The sequence below is a fragment of the Antedon mediterranea genome, chromosome 2, assembly GCF_964355755.1.
Source record: "Antedon mediterranea chromosome 2, ecAntMedi1.1, whole genome shotgun sequence".
Classification (NCBI taxonomy): domain Eukaryota; kingdom Metazoa; phylum Echinodermata; class Crinoidea; order Comatulida; family Antedonidae; genus Antedon; species Antedon mediterranea.
In genome coordinates this window covers 13,568,985-13,590,144 of record NC_092671.1, presented here as the reverse complement: position 1 = coordinate 13,590,144, position 21,160 = coordinate 13,568,985, and the positions used below count along the sequence as shown (strand labels likewise).

The 21,160-nt window shown below is 31.4% G+C and overlaps 1 protein-coding gene across 4 annotated transcripts in view; it reads left to right on the top strand.

The window, feature by feature from the left end:
* The first annotated feature begins 9,361 nt into the window (after positions 1-9,361).
* LOC140040474 (uncharacterized) overlaps positions 9,362-21,160 on the top strand; it is a 50,612-nt gene continuing 38,813 nt past the window's right edge. For 3 of the 4 annotated variants that reach the window (XM_072086452.1, XM_072086453.1, XM_072086450.1), the window contains exon 1: positions 9,362-9,915. In XM_072086452.1, the coding sequence (XP_071942553.1) occupies positions 9,856-9,915 (60 nt within the window). In that variant the 5' untranslated portion in view covers positions 9,362-9,855. The remainder of the gene's footprint in view (positions 9,916-21,160) is intronic. The other variant, XM_072086451.1, reaches the window with a different exon arrangement.

The following is a 21,160-nucleotide window of genomic DNA, read 5'->3' as shown; positions in this document are numbered from 1 at the left end:
TTTATGTGACAACAAAACATGTGTCCATATATGGACATGATGATGTCATATCACTACCATATTTGGCATATCACTACCATATTTGGACACATCACACTTTTTTTGTCAAACTAGTTTGTAGACAGAGCTTTAGAACTCGGTATGGAGACACGTCTTGCGAAGCATTTCAGACGTCATGCCCAGGTGACGCATATTTTCAAATGATTACCTCATTTGCATAAATTCCTACTAAAGTCGCAGGATGAAAAGCCTCATTATTCTAAAATAAAAGCCGTTTTTACGACAGATGGGTTCCGGCAATGCCACATGGAAGGTCACACGTTTTTTTAAATATCTATAGTACTGTTGTGATCGGTATCGTTATGTTGGTTTTTTTCATAGATGTACTATTTTGTTTAGGTTTAGTTGATCCGGTATAAGTCCGTTGTTTATGGGAAAGCAAATACAAGTGACTCATAGTTCGTACTTGTTTTCTAAGAAGTCAATAATGATGGTAATAACGCCTTCAACAAATTAAGATGAGTATAAACATAAATTATATATACATTGTGGAAATCAGTCGGAAACGTCGCACTAAAACAAAGGTATAACAACGCTATACGATGTAGATTATCAAGTGTACGTTCACATATCGTAATCGTAGTACCGTAAGCATGCTTGTCTGTTGTTACCGTCACGCGGACATGCAATGACCACCGTCCTTATTTATTTAACTTCTTTATACAGAATTACACAATCAGGTAAAAGAAAAACCTGTTTTGCATTGTGGTCCTGTCTTAAACACAAAATACAAACAAAATCAGGGAAAAAAATGTTTAGTTTTGTGAAAAAAAATTAGATCAAACCCGTCGTCGGTGCCATCTCTAATCATTATTTCATTTTCGATTATTTTATACAGTATAATGTAAGGCTGTTTATTTAATACCTTTAGATTAACCTAATATAAACTCGTTACAAATACTTATCTCCTCCTTGTGTTTTTGTAGCCCGAATGTCCGTATAAAGTTGTATGAATGACACTCTGATCATTGGAAACTCGATTCAAATTACGGAGGCCTATTTAAAATGCAATTTACCAAAAGCACATTTCACTAATTAGTGCATTTGTAACCTGTATACATAAATTAAATGCCGATTTGATCATTGTTATCAAGTAAAATAATAACTGGCAAAGTACACTTAATTCCCTGTTAAATTGATATTACTGATTAAGACATCAGACCTATTCCAGTTCTCATTACTTAATTCCCAAGCGATCAAGAACCTTACCTACTAGAATCGCCCACGTCGTCAATATATATTTCATATTTATTTATGAAAAATAAAGATATAGTAACAAGACATAAACAATTTGATAATCATTATGTTATTGTAAACATTTGTTTAAATGTGTCGTGTGGATTATTACGCTGTGATGTCACTGTTGTGTATGACGGTAGCCCAAGTAGTTTTAGTTTGTTTATTGTTTTACCGCACATACAATATAAAACATAATAAGTGAATTAGATAAATCAAGTTAATTGTCTCAAATAAGGTGACGTTTGCGGATAGAGACAAAGATAACTTTGAAGACAAATTTGTTTTGCTGTCACCAGTTAAACACTGATGACGTGGTAACATGTGAATTGATAACACTGAATTGAAAACCGCTCAATGGAGATAAAAGGCTGGGGTGTTAAGTGTGGTTAATTATGATCAATGCATTATTTCATCTGTCAGTTTGAATTGTAATTTACATCGCTTTCCATGTGAGTTAACATTTACGATCATTATCTTCATGATGACAATAATTTATGTTGAAAAATTAAATCCTATCGTGATGGTGTGTATTGTTTGGAGTATATACGGTTGAGCCCGATTCCGATCCGATGACCGTATAAACAAATGTCGGTGGGTTTAGTGTTTAAGAATATTCCGTATTAATATGTGCTTACATTTTTAAAGAGTAGCTCCTCCGGGTTTGAAATCTTATAGCATTATGAGTCCTGTAGCACCACGAAAAAAGGCTTATAACCGCAAACGAAAAATAAATTTGGATTATTATTATTATTATTGTTGTTTCAAAGATTATATATAGAAACTTAAAGATGTATTGTCCCCCAAAAAAACATGAAAAATAAAGATTAATAAAATTAGACTTTGAATAGCCCATTTTGCAGTTTTAATACATTTATTCACTTCTGTAGAAAAAAAAATCAATGATATAACTTATAAAAAGACAAAATAAACGGTTAATTTTAACCAAAAATCATTGTCTGACAGACAATTTAGGTTTATTTTGCTTTAAATTTTATTTCAGGCAATTTTTTATCGATCCAGTTGTTGGTCAAAATGTGACATTAAAATGACATGTTTAAAAAAAAATAATTTTGTTAGGGGGACAATATATCTTTAATATAAAATACTAATTTCCATGTGCTTTTGTAAGCCTCTTAACTTCTTTACTTAGCAAAAACGAAATACTGTGAAAATGATAAACATTAATTATTTGTAAGTCTTCCGATTAATTTCCATTTTGAAAAACTGACTTCAAAATATAATGATAATTGATATTCATTCCGCGTTGCTAGGATACCTTGTTTTTCTTCGTATTGTTATTAACATTCATGCAATATTTATAAATCTTATGTCGTATATTCGTTGCTGCATGAGCTAAAAAGGCTTATAATCACCCTGCGTATATGATAATAATTATTATTTTATTATATAGTAATATTCTCTCTGCAAATAAATATTGTTTACACACGCGATATACGGATCAAACAATATGATGATAATAAAGATTGGTGGTGGTGTTGGTAGGATTGTTAATGTGGTGTTGAGATATTATAACGATGATATTAATGATTATCGACATGGACATGACATTTGGCGGGGTGTTTGTTCTTCGCCTTCAGTAGAATACTGAATGTGACACGCCCTTTGCGCATATTACGTAATATGCATTTAGACGCATTACTACCGTATCTAGATGGTGCCATTTTTTGAATGCAAATTAAAATATATATTTTTTAACTGATAAATGACTTACTAACACAGTCGGTGCATAAGTTTTAATTGGTCATTAGATAGAGATCAGACCCATAGGGGAATTACGATGCTAATAATGTTATTTGAATCGGTTTAATCAGCTATCTTAAGGCATATTTACAGATTCTATATCTAATTTAAAATAAATGTTGACACGCGCGGCCCTGTGGCCATGGTAACCTACCAGAATAGTATTTTAACAAGATGCGTTTGTCTTTATTTCTCATGTAAGGTATATTGCTCTGGAATCTTGTCTTTCGATGTGGAATTTAATTTGTCGCCATTAAACTTCCTTCTTCTTTCTTCCAAACAAAACGCTCTCTCCATTTCGTTTAAAAGGAGTAGGCCTAAAGTTCCACTTTGACCCTCTATATCCATTACATAGTTCCAATACAATGTATACCAAGCCTTGTTTGTTTATTATAATTTCATCATTTAAACAGCATAATTCATTTAGTAATTTATATGTCCTTTCTTCGTTTAATCCTCTTCTCTTCCTGTTATTCTCAATCCTAAATAAGACGTTTTCATTAACCAACTAGGCCTGTCATATTTTCAGACATTTACGAGGAAACAACAGTTTGATCAGAAGCATTATTATCTCTTTAACAACGTGCCAACTGACATTGATTTTTTACATTCATATTTTAAAATGTAAATCACGTTTCTCAATTTTTTCAAAATATATGATTTATTTTTTCGGCTTTGGGAGAAATAGTTAACTTTCACCCGTACACATTTCATATACAAATGAAACGATGTGAACACGTGAAGCCTAGACTTTAAAAGGTAATTTGCATAAAGTGTCACAGGAAATGAAAGCTGTCTGCCCGGGAAATTTAAACTTTCAAACCTGTATATTAATTCTACACCAATTATTACAATTACCAAATAAACCATATAAAAAGTGGGATCGATCCAAATAGTGAACCTCAATCAACACAACTTTTTGTAGCCACTTTTTCCAATTTAAGTGTAGGTTTTAAATAGGTTAATTTAAAAAAAAATCAATCCTGCTGTTAATATATATAAGTACGCAACAGCTGATTTTTTTTAATTATCATCTTTTTTTTCATCCTAATTTAACAATTTGATTTCGTTGACCTAGTCATTTTTAGGTATATTTATACAATGAGCTTACCTGTCCAAGCATCCAGTTTATTTAATCTCTTAAGAATAAGAAATATGACATTTATTATTTTTTCAAAGTAAAATATGAGAGAGAAAGGTCTTCATAACAAACCAGGTGGGAATTATTACGTGACATAGCCCTTATATTGGTTTCATTGTTATTTTTGGTATTACTGTTACCTATGTGTTAAAAAAATGCTATAGGTTGAGGATATACGTAGATATAGGCTTTCCTTTTGAACCAGCTCAATCTATTGACTACACGTACACAATGCTAACGGTCAGCATAGACACTCGACCTTACATTGTCATTAGCAAAATGTTATCGATTATTAATATTAAATGCAAAGGATGGCCTTAACGTTAACATGTCTTAACTCCATTGTCGGAGATGTTTCTAATTGACACACTGCCTAAGATATATGACATATTGAAGACATCGGCACAGAATATTCATTTTAAAATTTAACTTAAAAATGTTTTGTCCCCCCAAAAACATCAAAAATAAAAAAAAATCATAACTTTGAATACCGGGCGGCTTTTTAGTTTTAATAAATGTTCACTTTTGGCCAAAACATATTAACAAAAATAGTGATGCTGCGCAAGATCTGTGGACTTGTTTCGAGTGGGGTCCTTCTGCTGGTAAATTGGGAAGTACAACGGGAGACGAACCCATACTTTTTTTCAAAGAGTGAACCATGTTGCACACGGAACAAACAGCTTAATGTCTCATCCGCAGGACGGTGCGCTATCTACATGTTTAAACCCGCAAGTGTGAACACACGGAGAGCAGAAATAGGTTCATCTTAAAACTACGGTTTCATATTGGTCAAAATTATTGTTATGCGGCCTATTCAACAAATGCAAATTGGGGTTTTTTTCAGGGAGACAATGCATTTAAGCAATGTATCCGTATAAATTCAATCCAAACAATAAAATATCCAAATTATATTAAACATGTTAGTATATATTATATATTATATATATCATAATATCCAACCGGTCGCTACCGCGCGTGCGTGCGTGGATTAGTATATTCCCATTTGAACAAATCGTACACAACAGTGTCATCTCAAATTGTACATTCCAATACAATCGTAGTTTTATTATCTTATAAAACTATACACACGTTTCATAGCTGCGGGTATCGATGTTGTCCTAGAAAATGAAACCTTTGCTAGAGTAATTTGTTGATATTTTAGATATCTTCAATAACAATAACACAAGATGCGAAGTTTGAAATGTCTATATATAGGCCTAAAGTCGTTGCGATTTTACATAGTTCGTAATTTGGGTTGCTAATTAGTATATTATTATGAGCATCTTATAAAATAATCTTTTGCGTATATATAAATACATTTATTGAAATACGGTATCTCCGTAAATCCCGTGGCCTGCTGGGCTTAAGCGTGGCTCCCACTATAGAACGCAACGCAATGCAGCGACGTATCGACGTTGCGTTATCACAATTGGGAACTAACGATGCAACAGTGCTGGAAATATCGCAGGTTTTATTTCGGGCAGGCGGGGGAAAACACAATAATTGGAAAGACATTTTTTACATTGCGTTACGTTGCGTCGCAATTGGGAACCAAGCTTTAACCCTAAATAGTTCTTTTAGGTAATTTTTTAAAGATTTTTTATTTTTATTAAACAATTAGCTGAAACTTTTTGGGTTGATGACTGACACTTAAGTATACCATTGAAATCTGGATGGCATTGGCAACCGAGAACAACACCACCAAAGGTGCTTCGCTTTTCACACTTTGCTTTCTTTTGTGGTGACGCTATTGTCCGACTTTACAGACATAAGTTTTTAAAAGAGACAAAATAGATCGAAAAGAATGTTAAGTTTTTAAAAGAATGGGTTACAAGATGGGAAAGGTTTGTTTGAGTGACAGGGCTGAACCAACATTGTAACAACAAACAAGAGAAGTGTGTTCGTTCAATACATTTAATTTCATTTAAAAGTGGAAAACAATCCATAAAATTATAATGCACTCTATACATTAAATTGTATATGTTGCAATGTTCCTTTACCAATGTTTCGTTTTACTTAATTTCATCGTGACTTAGTTTATTTACCGTGTTATTTATGGTGTAGGGCCACGTGGGCCTATAGCCTAAATAATATTACCATATTACATTTATTAATAGTCGAAATACTAAAATGATTTGGAAAAAGGCAATTCCTTATTTGATTATTGCCATCCAGTACCTCAATCTAAAACTCTATAAATGGACATGTTATTTCAAATATACCTTAATGCGGCATTTAAACTATAAATGACTTTGGGACCAGTGGTCAGTATTTGTGTTTCTATATTGCCTTAAGATGGCTCCTAATGATCTTTGAGAGCGCACCCAATAGCGGTTCGATTTCACACACCGTTCTCACATTTCCACGATATGCGCGTTGTCCCACAAAACGCGATAAACACTAATTATTAATCGAATGATAGCATCCGCACATAATCCATCCGTTTGTGTCTGAGTTGTTAACGAGAAATCACTTAGCTGCAATACACTTTTAATCGTGCCTTGAACACAAGCAAACCTTACGACTTATTTTCATTTTCCTCCCGGCAACAGTGACTACGCGCTTCTCTTTGAGATAAGCATCACATCGGTATTGTCTCATCCATCTCAAAACGCGTTAATTCTTTACATTTGGCTCAACGTATATACTTGAAACGCGCAACGTGAAATATAGAATACAGTAACTACCTAGTTTGCTGCCTCTTCAATTCTTCCTTAATTACAAGTAAGTATTGTTTTCTTTATATTTGAAATAGGCCTATAGAGAAATACGTCAGTAGTAACTCAATGATCAAATGCATGTTCATATGCTAAGAGCCGTTGCATCATTATGTTACCTTTATTTTTCATTCTCTATATTACTTTGTATGGAAGAACACTAACTAAAGTTAATCAATCAACCAACATAACGTTAGTGCGATTTGATATACGGTAAATAGGAATTGGAATTACATTCAATGTTTAAAAGCCTCCTTAACTTGAAATTATATAGATATCGTCTCAAATGTTTGCTTTGGTTGTTCTGACTGAAAACTCTCTTGTCTGAATTGCCCACATGTGTGGACGGCACATACAATAAGTTCGTGTCGAGTGATGCCACACTTTGGTTGTTCTGACTAAAAACTCTCAACATTTTTTGTGAGAATCTTTCCAAATTTCGGCTAGGTCTAGAGTGTAAATGTTGGGGATAACCTGTGACTTACAGAACTGGGCTGAATTTCCCACATGTGGACGGCACATACAATAACTTCGTGTCGAGTGCTGCCACTAAACGGCCGCCCGTTCGTGTCCACAACGACAGAGGTCGAATGGACAGTACACCGAGTACATTCTTCCGAAAGATGAATTGGATTCTTTAGAGTGCATACGAGAAAGAGAGTTAAATTAATTCTTGAAAGACTTTGCTACCACCGACCCGAGACACAGGTAGTATCGTAGTAAACATAGTTAAGGAAATCGATGATTATTGCTATTCTGATTACCGTAATGTTCATTTAGAACATACAGTGCAATTAACCTCGATCTATGCACTATGGCTGTTAGCTTTATTGAAAACAACATCGGAAATCGTTACGAAATGTTCAAATTAAAGATTATTTTGTAAAAATGACATTTTTAATATAATCTTTTATACAAAATAAAGTATCTAGTATATAAAACTTAAGAGTCATAGTACGTTTTAATAATTAAAAAAAAAAATAAAATAAAATTGTTAATCTATGTCTGAACAATACTTCGAAACCAAAGAAGAACACAGTAGCGTTTGTTTCGTTGTCAATTCTATAAGTGCAATGAAAGCAGTCCAGTGGTTAGTAAAAAAAATTGTTTAAAACACAAACAAATAATATGTATACTCTCTAAAAAAGGTTTGGATGCATGTATATTACAAATAATATATTTTTTTTTGTCGGGTAATTAGAAATTAACATTTTACACTCATGATTAATGTTGATACTGTTCTTATTATTTCGCATTTATTTTATAATTCGATAAATTCATGAAATTATTACTGTATTAATTATGAAAGCTATTTTACGACTAAATCATTTAAATTAGTGTCGACCAAAATCCTACACAAATACATTTATTACATCTTGATCTGTAATTTCGTCTATTTTCACTTGGCTAATATTATATAGAAATTGTAATTTACTCTAAAAACAATTTTATCACAGAGAAACAAGGCTCTCTGAACACAAATCATCGTCTAGCGCCCTCACAAATAAGTCACCAAACCGAGTGGATTATAAAGTTACGTGATAAATTAACCAATCAGTGACCAGAAGAAAACAAGCGGCAACAAGTGTATCCATGTTAATAACACTATACAGTGCAATACAGTTTTATATAGGAAATGTAATTGCTTGTATCCCCGCTTCTATTGCTATTTTACTACTGAAAAACTATAGTTTAGATAACATTCAAATAGACTGGGTTACAAACCAAAAGTTAAGAAATGTGTTTTTAATTACCGACCTACTAAACGTGTGTGTCGTACTTTTACTACGACAAGGCCTACGAGATAACTCGATAGGTTTAGAAGACTAATTTATTATTTTGAGGGACGTGACCCGATGAGATAAATGAATGGTTTCACAAATATACCGAGACTTTTGCAAATATTGTTTGATGATAAAAATGATATTCCGTGAGCCGTTTGACAGGTTCAAACGTCATAGGTTTATCTCCAGAATTGATGGATTGATATAAGAATGGAATATAATAGAACTAGAATTTATAAAAATAGCAATAAAAAATACAAATATTAATTAATCATCATTATTGTTACTATCATTATTATAAATAAATATATACTTTACTATTACACATTATATTGTAAAATGATAATATTTTACATCATTCAAATAATTATATTTTAAATATAGAATATACCCCGTTCTTGTACCCTTCAAAATACATTTAAGGTTGTGTCATTCAAAATAAATTTAAGAATTACTTAAATTAGGTCGTTTTTTCTTTCTAGTTAAAAAAAAAAGTCTTTTTTTTTTGGTACCAATAACTCATAAATTCGTTTGAAGGTCGTCACGATTTTTAACACAGGTAATCGTAGAGCTTTTGTGACGTCGATACCGCTATTGTTAAAACGCGGCCTTGCATCTATTTGATATTATAATAATGCAGGATTCATCTCGTCATTGGCTTAGCACTCCACGCACACACGCACGGAACCGGACGAACAAACAACGAAGACTCTTCACTTGGTGGTAGCTTTAGTAGTCGCGCACTTACTCTCACGGTAGATTGTATGCTTAACCCAAAGACACGTGTGGGAGCAAATGTAGTTAAAACAGTGCTGAATTTTAATATAATATCATCAGAAATATAGGACGAAGTTTTTAAGCAAAGTTTATCGATGCACTCACGCGGACATTAATTGGAAGTTAAGTTTTTAGCACTGTCAATGCTAAGTTCGATAACCTGTGATTCAATAAATAAGTCAGCTTGTACGGTAAAAACAATCAATGATTGGTTTGTTTGATTCGATCTCACAGGCCCAGTGAAGGAACAACTTGATCGTCTTTCCTAAGGAATCGTGATAAGACTGGTAGAATTTTTTCTGATAAAATACTCATATAATCCATTAAGGTGGCTGAATTCGAGCCTTACACGAAGCGACGCAAGACCACGGTCACAATGGAGCCCACTGCCCCTGTACCATCAAATGGAGTTGGCATCGTCGCTATTGAAGAAGAGGTAGGGTAAATTATTTTTATTTTAGCCATTAATCTAAGACATATAGATTACTTGTTGAATGCTGTAGTTACATTAACATATGCCATTCACAATGAGACGGTATTCAAGCGGAATTAACATAAGCACTCATGGGAATTGGGGTTAATTTCTGAACCAACGACCGCCACACGATTCTAATAAATCCTCTGCCTTACAATACTGGTAACAGTAGGCTGAATTGAGTTAACTAATATTATATCCTGTTGTTCTAACGGAAGCTCTGAAGTAGGTGTATTGTTTTTGTTTCAAGCAATACATTCCATATGATACAAATTACTCTATAACACTCCATATGTCTAGAGTAGCATTTGAAGTCAATTTTGAACTGTTTATTGAGACATTAACTTTGATGTAAATATCGGGTCGTAAATAAAAGTTTCATCCAATCACACACTATTATAATGCTGTCAAATTCTTGATAATTTCTAGTGTTATACAAAATTTTTGGAAGAATGTTTAAAATATAACTAGATATATTATAAATAGGATTTTATTACCTACAGTGCCGTATATATCTTCGTTGCTCAAAATATGCAAAATAAAAGATAAAAAATTATGTGTTCCTCAAATCATTAAAAAACTATAGAATAATAATTTATTTAAGTTTGGCTCAAGTACAGTATGACCACAGAACAATGACCAATGGCACACCTGAGGTTTAGGATTATACATAATGTATTATTGATGGGCCTTACAATACATGGACATCATTGAGAATCCAATTTGCTTAATGGAACACTAGGAGGGATTACATAATCATGCCTTCTGTGCTGTCTAATTGCAACTTCTAATCAATAAGGCTTGTATATGTACAATAAGGTCTGCCTTAAAACCTGAATGCAAAGATGAATTAATTTGTGCTGAGCGCCACACTTGAGTAAGAATGAAGGCACTTACAACTTGTATTCTATTAGTGCAATTAAAATCATAAATAAGTACTGTGCCATACAGTACTGTTTATGGGCTACGGTACTTATTATCATTATTATCATTAAGAACATGTACAGTAACGTTACATAACAATAATATGTACTGGAAGTGACGGATCTGTCAATTTGAAATAGGTGCAGAGATTTTTTAAATTGCATCTACTGTACCTAATATAGACAAACAGCATACAGTAACACTGATGCATACAGTATATAGGTCATACCATTTCCTTGCCCCATATTAATCGAGTGAATTTACAGTTAATAGTAACCATTTATTAGTAGTTATCTACTACTTTATGACTAAGCTAGTTACTTATTTTCTTACTAATAGTTCTTGCATTCCTCATTGATACAAATGCATTAAGATCTATGTAAGCTAATATTACTCCATGGTACTCTATACGTGAAATCTTACACCTTATGTTAAACTGAGTAAATACTGTAGTTTGATCAAGTCTAAGATAAGGCCATCCCTGTAAACGACATATATTAAACTATAGTATCCCATCATTCTAATGCTATAACAACACATTAGCCAATACGTAAATTTTATATGGTGATTTAATATTTATTGTACATGCTTGTATTTTATATCCTACAGTGTACAGTTACCATAGCTACAAAGCTACTGTATAGACTGTATTCTTGACCACATTATAGATGTGGTTAAAGTAAACATAAGACTGCTACTATTCATTTATGTATGTAGTATTGCAATATAGGTAATCGTTACATAGTTCATTTAACAAGCATTTGAATGTATAACCAAAAAGTAAAGTAGCCAAAACAAATGTAATATATTAAAATGTAAATTGTTCTCTATAACAATTAGCATTGTATAGAGCATGAAACTCAGTACTTGCTTCAAGACTAAGTTAAATGAAGCAGGACATTTAGACACAAGTACAAAGAACATTTTCAGAAAGTTGTTGCAATATCAGTTGCAAATTTAATTAATTATTTGCCTTAAATAATACCACTTCTCCTGAGACAGTGTCTGAAATACCCCCAGGCCAGTGGTTTATGCATAAACTGAGAGATAGTAGCAACTTGATATGATTCTTAATAGTTAGATCAATCAACAGGCCATCTCTGTTTACATATTTTTGTATATTTATTATAGTAAAATTTGATTGACCATAACATTGTGATCAATATATTATACATCTATAAAATATTAAAAAGTCCCACTGTATTTAGTACATATGCATATCTCAATTTATTTAAATTAGTTATTATTCACAGATCCTCAGATCAATTGGAATATACTACAAGTAGAATATGACAAGTACATTTGTGAACTATTACTGGTATACTGTAACCTGCCTATATAAACAAGTAATTTTCATAAAGTACTCAATATAATTATTCATACTGTAGTCTGTTCAGTACTGTATATCAAGTTATTCCTGAATACTTTGCAGCTTATATATACTACAGTTAAATCATTCCATTTTTATGGACAGTTTTCATTGTTATGGGTTTCTATAATTTCGGTGGATTTTATTATACGAGAGCATCTAATTATAGTGTGTAGAACGTTGTGTTTAATTAGTTTGACGTGTACAGTGTGCATCGACGTCTGTGCGTTTGTAAAGCCACTCGTGTCAGTTCGTGTCGAATTGATTAGAGTAATTATCAAAACGAACCAATATTACCTGCAGCGTTGTGTGTATGCGAATTGTTATGTTGCAACCTGTTGGTTGATTAGTGTGTAGACAATTGAAGAAAGTATATATGTATATAAATCTCATAGGCTTATATCATATCACACTTCTATAATAATAAACTCTAATACTGTACATTTTTTTTAAATGAAAAAGTGTTTTAACTTGGAATAAATAAATTTAAATTGGCAGAATGAGCAGTAATTCCTCTGTGTTATAATTATAAAATACCCATCAACGTTGTTTAAAACAAGACTGTTGTTCTATGTTGTCTCTTTCCAGTCTGATCAGATATAGCATACAGTATCTTCCTTGAAATTGCATATCTTCCTTGAAATTATGCAGTTATACACTGATATATATCACTAATTCAAAATATCTATCATTGAATACAAAATTTTGCCCATTAACAACAATACTCAGCCAGTTAGACATGATTTACACCATAAATTCTGACTAAATTCAAATTGTATGCAGAAGAATTATCGTAAATGTACTTACAACTTCTCTGCTGAAGATTAGTAAATATATATTAACGTGACAGTAGGTGCGAATGGAATAGAAAATTGCCTGTGGGTTGTGACTAAAGCATTAATAGCCTGATTTGGTCAAGTTCATTTGTGGCCTGATTCATGTTAGACACATGTGAACATAGACAGCAGATACTCAAGGGAGATTCCAAGTTCGACGTCATCGAAATTAAGAATATGGTCAGGCTAAAATGTATACTAATAACTTTAGCTGCTGGTAAATGAACAATAATAATAATGTTCTATGTAGTATCATGTTAATTGTATTGTGAAAAGACTATATCTTTTCAAAATATATTATAAATATGCTTACACAGTATATCGTTATTTTGATATTTCTGTCGTAGTTTATTGAAAGCCTAAAAAAAGCATACCTTTGCAGTAGTTCTCACACATGTAATCTTTTTTTTACAAAAATAATAATAATTTAAGTATCATTTAATATAACTATTCGTAGCAATAAAATATAGCATTTACAGTATCATGAAACCATTTTATAAATTTTCTTATTCATGTCGTAATTCAACTTAAAATCAGCGAAATATGTGAATACAAAAGATGATTAAAATCATGTGATTTGTATGGATTTATACAAGGATGTAACAGTATTAATACGTTCTTAACAACCTACTTTAAATGTACCATTAAGTCAAACAACATTTATTATTCTATCGTTAATGATTTGTTGTAGATTAAACTGTTCTATTTAATATATCAGATTTATTAATTACATAATTATTATTAATACTTTTGGTGTACTGCAAATATTACATATACTGTAGTATAACTTAACTTCTGTAAGAATATTGTGCTAAAGGTATTTTTAGTCTAGCTCATGTCAATTAAGTTTGAGTGAACCTATTTTCATTATTGGATACTTGAATACAGTAGTACATCATATTTTTAAGTAACTGTCTACTTTGGAAAACATTTTATGTGGATGCAATTTTAGTTTCAAATAAAAAAATATGCATTGATAATAATACTTATAATAATATATCACACAATCCTTTATTTATTAAATTCATATTCATAAGTCTAAAACATAATTGAAATATTCTGATAGTGATTATTTATTCGTAGCACCAGGTGCTGAACCATTGATCAATGTAAAAATAACATCGCTTAAAGAATTAGTTACATGATTAACACATCTGCTCTTTACCTATCAACCCAAGTTAAAGCTCACAGTCATGTTAGAATATACCTATTTTGGTTATGGTAACTAGGGGTAGGGTAGCCTTTATTACAACAGCATGTGATTTAGTACAGTTGAGTTATTGTTATAGTTCTTTTGTGGCTCATTGCTCTGATTCATTCATTTAATATTTTGGTCTCTTGTTTATTTAGCATTCGCTATGTATATATAATATAATCTGTACATAATTTAAATATAAATCATATATGCAAAGTTGTATTTAGTTAGTTAGTTCATGGAGCAATAAAATGTTATTTTGTTGCTCCATGGTCAGTTAAATTTTAACATTCCAACTAAAGCTTGGTTCCCACTAGAACGTAACGCAAGGACGTAAACGCAACGCAAGCGTTTTAACCAATGACAAGCGTAGTTATAGACAGTTAGCAATCACAAGCGAATAAGCCATCGCTTGTGATTGGTCAATTCACTTGCGTTGCGTTACGTCCTTGTGTTGCGTCGCTAGTGGGAACCACGCTTTACAGTACTTATAGTACATAACAGTGAGTGAATCAATAGTATAGTGTAAGACATCTTCCAGCTTTTTTCATAATTTTTAGCTTTTAAAATTTATTTTAGCAGTTTTAATTTCTTTACTTCTGTTTAATAGAGAATAGTGAGATTATTGAATAGTAGAATACTATTCTTGCTTAGACATAATTGTCTTTTATTAAAACAGAATAAGAATATTTATTTCACTAATAATAGAATATTGTCAGATATATTCAGTAAATGATGTGTGTTGGTTCAACATGTTGTCATATTGAGAAGGATTAAGCAATAAGTTCCCTTCTTTTTCTGTTACATAATTAGTATTATTGAATAAAACACAATAATTCATAGGGCTCAACAAGGCTACATGTAATGTATTTCCAATAGCAGATGTACAGACTAAATGATAAATTTATTTTTCAAATGATGTCAGGTACAGTAGTATACTGTGTAGTAGAAATATCTGTTATTTGTCCTTGTAAATTATACAGTTAATAATGTTTTTATGAAATGTTACAATATTTAATACCGTACTTTGCCATTTCTACAATTTGTCAACAATTTATTTAATATAGCATTGATTTATTCACAACAACCTAAGAACTGCAGTGCTATTGTAGGTATAACATTTAGTTGTCTGATTAATAATTGTAAGGAATATAAAAGAGTTATAATTTCCTGAAACTAATATCAATTAAACAAATATAGAACATTCGTAATTTAATATCGTGCCAGTAAATAATAGTTTGTGATTTGATTTATTGATATTTCTCCTCATATAACCACATAGTACATTCTGTGAAAACAAATAATGCCTTAGTAAGACTATATCCACAACAATTACATGGAAATGTACACATTGCAGTGACCGTTGTAATACGGATAAATCTTTGCATAATATTGGTACTTTTCATGTGCTTTTTTATTAATTACTACAACCTGTTGCCGAAGGGTGTTTGAATTAGTTCCTGCAGGCAATTACAGCGGCCTCTACTCTCTTTCTTTCTAGCAGCTTACATGCAGATGTTCATGCTTGTAACAAAATTTCATTACCAAATTATTATTTGAATTTTAGAATATCAACAAGTAATATCAATATGCAGATCCACATTGAACAAACAGCTGTGTGTGGATTGAATGCATCATCTGAAGGTATTGTTTTAATTGTGGCGATTGCAAATTCAGTTGTATTCATTTGGTAAATATAGAGTATTGCCAAACTGCGCAAACCTTGTAAATATATGCTTTTCTAACCATGCCACTCAACAATATAAATAAATGCGCTTACAAATAACTGTGATGCCATAAAGTAAATATTCATTAGCAAGTTAAAATATTCAAATTTAGAAACGTAACAATTGATATTATATAATTGATTATATAATTTAATATAATGTAGCTTCATTTTATAGAATATTTAACCTGTGGAAAGTTTAATTGGGTATAATAACTCGATTTTTTGCATATGATAATTTGGGACAAACCGAGTGAATAAGCTGAGTAAAAAATGAATATATACAGTAAACTGTACACTGACTTAGAATTAAAAAAATAATGTAAATATAATATGATTGATTGTCATTGTAGAATATTTTCTGGTTGGTTAGTCTTTTGTGTGACTATTTTGTATAATGGCGAAGGTGTGGTTGAGGGTGTGGTTTGAGGACTGTACCATTTATGGACAGTGGTATTTATCTTTTATTATCTGTGAGATGCACTGATGCACTATTGTTAGCCTGTCTAGTTTGACTTTCCATGAAACTACTATAGCAATTTGACAATAAAATTAATGCCTAATTATAACAATATTTTATGCTGGTTGTCTATAGTGTAAGAAAACCTATATAGAAGATTTATAGACATTGTCAATGCATTAAAAGTGATGTCAAAATTAAATCTGATCTGAATTTGTTTTTCATTTTTAAATCCTTGTCACCAAGCCAGTAATTAATTTACTACCTCCTGTATATATTAGTAGAATTTGTTTAATAATCTTACACTTACAGTAAATTTTGTCACACATTTTTAACAAACATACAGTAAATAAAAGAAATTATTATTTACTACGTAATTAGACTACTAGTTGACGTAATGTTTAGTCTTTTAAAATCCATTAAATATCCTTCTCCATTGTATTCAATTTATTAAGTTACTGTGTAAACCTTTCCTTTTGTCTAGAAATCCCACACCATGAAACATCAACACCTACCCTAAAATTCGTATACAATTGTGCATTAACCCACTTTTGTTATAAGATAGAATTTTGTAGGCTTGTTGGTATTTGGGTATCATTGTCATACCTGCCTTCAAGCATAGTGTATAAGTGCTTATAATTGGGTATTTGAATAGCTTGCCAGTCAACTTTAAACACAATTCAAATGTTGATATTTACAGATTTAAATGATAAAATCTGAATGTAAAGACAGATTTGTCATTATGCTCTTTAACTAAAGTTCAACTGATAATTGATATAATAGAGTTAGCTCTATGTTTTAACCAACGGTACAGTAATTTATTTATTCGTTTTTATATACTGGCTCCCATTTATATAGGCTAGTATAGTAATTCATTATGGAAATATTCTGTTTAATAAGCCACATTGAGTTGGAGTAGCTTTGAAGCAAATACAGTAATGAATATTCCCTTCATCTTAACCTATAAAGAATTACAGATTTTTTTTGGAAAAATTTACAATTTATTATAGTTTTATTGACATAAATGTATTTAGAAAGAAAATACTGTTTAAAGTTATGAGTTGAATGAAGAAAGGCGTAACGTGTTTGTAATTAGAGAATTTTGTTTGCCAAAAAACAACAAAGTCACTGAAATGTATGTGACTGGAATTACTATTAATGATAACTTTGCTATTGATTACTTTGAAATATTATCGTCATTACAGAACTTTATAAGAAGCATGTTTAGACACCCAATAGCATTTAGAAGCGGTCTGTGGTTTTGATTTCATTCATGTTGTAGTCCTATTGTCAAAGGAAGACGTCAAGTCTGTGAGACTCGGTACCTACTGACAAATGTATTACGCTTTTGTGTTGCTGGGTCCCACGTCTAAGTCATGCTCGGTAAAGCATGTATAATTCCACAGCTTTGCCTACCAACAAGTTTTTGTCCCACGCCATTATGAATAGATAGTCCTTAATTCTAACTACTTATGTGAATAAATTACATTCCCAAAATACTAACTAGTAAATACATGCTGATTGGACAGAAATACATTACGTTTTAATATCACTTATAATTATTACTTTATATATTTAGTGGAAAGTCCAGCAAATATCATTTCTAATTCTAAGCCAATTGAATGGCTTCTTGCAATCAGTAAACATACCCATCTTTGATGTTATATATATATTTTAACATTGTGCTATCCAATCCTACACCTTTCTTTTATGTTACATAATCTAGCCTGCAGAATTACCTTGCTTGCTGCTATCCCAAGAGCCATTATTATTCACAGGTCTGATTCATAACAATAGTTGTATTCAAAATTTAAGGATGTTTATTATAAGTGACCATACAAAGTAAGAAGGCTTTAAGATGCATAATCCTGGCTTATTCAGGAATGGCATTGTAACTTTAAAGTTGTCAGTGTGAGTAATTTGAATCCAGTGCAAAAAAAAAAGCTGACTACAAAGTAAACTGCTTGGGTGCTATTAGAATTCATGGCTATATTTCCCAATAGTAATAAACTTAAGTGATACATTGTCTTGGATTAGTAGAATTAACTTCTAATATTTGTTAATATATAATGCGACATTAAGATTAAAATTTGTTGCAGAAGTTCATTTGATTAAATATGCCTATTCTACATAATTTGCAATTATAAGATATATTATACTATAGGATTAAACATTTCAGAATGAGTTTACGTATTGTTTTTAAAGTACATTTTTAATACCAACTTTACTAATAATCACCTGTATTTACTCTGGGCATATAAACCTACTTATAACATTGAGTCATCTTAATTACATTCAAAGTAGGTTACTGACGTATTAAGACAATAAAGTTGTACCAAAGTCTATATGACCCGTTTCTTAATGTAGGTTGTATTTCCTGAAGTTTGCTAATATTATGTTATGTCAGATACTAAGTTTGTACTGTAACTAATACTGTGCATACATTTTTTTTTTAAATAATTTAAAAACATAGAATAAATAAGACGCTAGTTATAACTTTTTGATTCACTACAGGCTGTTTCATGAAGAGTAGGCCTACAGTAGTAGCTTCTGGTGCTTCCTGATGGCTGAGGTAGGCCTACTCGTGAAACTAGCGTTCTTGACTTTCTATTCTGTTCTGTATTGCACCGAGCAATTTTGCTTATGACCTTCAAGTTTACAGTCAACTACATTTATAAACATATCTTCAATTAAAATATTTTCATTAATATTGCAAGACACGATTTCTATTAGAATCAACACCTTTCTAATAGTTGTGCTGTCATTCGACAGTGCAAACTTATTATATGAATAGTTACTCTGACCAACTGTTACACTCATATTTTAACTACATTGAACCTCCCATGGGTCTGATCCAGGTTTCTTAATATCACTTAATTAGAATCAATGAAAACAAATGCCTTACTTCCCCTGTATATTCTCAGTGTATTACTTTTCTATTCAAAATAAAAATAAAAAATAGTTATTGTATACAAATAATTAATTAATTGCTAAATATATTAGCAGTTCCCTGAAAAACACATTAATTTAATAAGATGAAAGAGACCAAACCACTACATTTTGTAATACCTGTAAGTCCATCATAAATTTGACATATGTTTGAACCTATGACAGGCGTATTCATATAAAGTCCAAATCAATTGGCAAACATATTTATTAATAAATTTAGAAAGGTAACTGAAATTTAATGTCAGTCAAAATCTTATCAATGATATGATTTTTAAAACAAATTTATTTTGTGACCGACTAAATTATCATGTACATGATCTTCCCCACATAGAAAATATTGACTACATTATCGCAAATCTATATTATACTCGACTGATTGTTAAAATGACTACATTTATTTTTTGTTATGAGAAGACTAGCCTGGGACACCGGTTTCTTAACAATACATTATTATCACATGTGATTATATACTTTACATAAAGAAATACAATAGAATGTCAAAATGTATAAACACAATTGGTAATAACAGATTACTATACCATTTAAAGCCCTCTTCCCTACGTTTTTTAGATCTAATTTAAGATCACAAACTATATTTAATGTAAAAATAATACTATATGGTCCTATTGCAATAACTTTTTTCGTCTTTAAACGGTTAAAAATGGAAAAATAAGTCGATTCTAATAATTATAGCGGCCCGCTATAAATCCCAAAATGCATTGCGCGCGGATTGATATTTTTGTTTTTCACCTGTACTTCGCCCACTTTTCGATCGATCGTGAAGCCAAAACAAATGGAAGACTCCTAACTTTTCAGCGAAAATACCGGGTTTTCCCCAATTTGTATCAACGGAGTCTGGCAAAAATAGAAAGAAAATTAATGCAGCAACTATACAACGTCAGGCTAGGTATATAGCTAGCGTACGATGTTCGTACGTTACCGATGTTTACCAGCTAGGCCTACAAAACTAAGCCTAGCTAGGCTAGGCCTAAGACCGTCCACGAGAGGTCGATCGCCGCGAGCTACTTAGGTAGTGCATTGTTTCTCACTTTTTATCATAATTTACCATAAAACGTACATTTAAGACAGGGAATGACATGGTTTAATGTTTTTAAAGTGATGTGTATTATTTTCCAAAAAACGTCCAAAATTGCAGGGAAGGGGTCTTTAACTATGAATTCTGTAGGTCTACCTGAAGGGGTCAAATAGACCACTTAAGGTGTGCTTAATTGTTCAACCTGTACACACTTAACATCGCAAACTATTTACCTTTCTTATATTTATTTTATTAGCTCATAATCAATGCATGTTTACTTGACTAAAGTGTCTACTCGCTTTATTTTAGCCAAAAGCTTGGCGCATTTTCTGCTTGAACACCGACATAATGTTTTCATTTATGGCTTTTTGCTCCTGATCATTCAAGGATAAAAATCAACTGTATAGGATTGATTTCAAGTAAATGACACAATGCTAGTTGTACAGGATCAATGAACAAACAGATTTGATACACAATTTCTTTAGTTCGTGTCTTTTATGATTTTGTAGTATTCAGTTACTACTACAAATTGGCATATTTAATTAGCAATTATTATAGTCCAATTATTTAGGTCAATTTGACTAACAAGTTGTTCTGTTTCTCATTTAATGCCATTTTCTTCAATAACTATTTAGCTAAATATTACAATTAAAACAATATTAACAAAATAAAAAACAAACAAACATATATGGAGAGCATACAAACATTTGG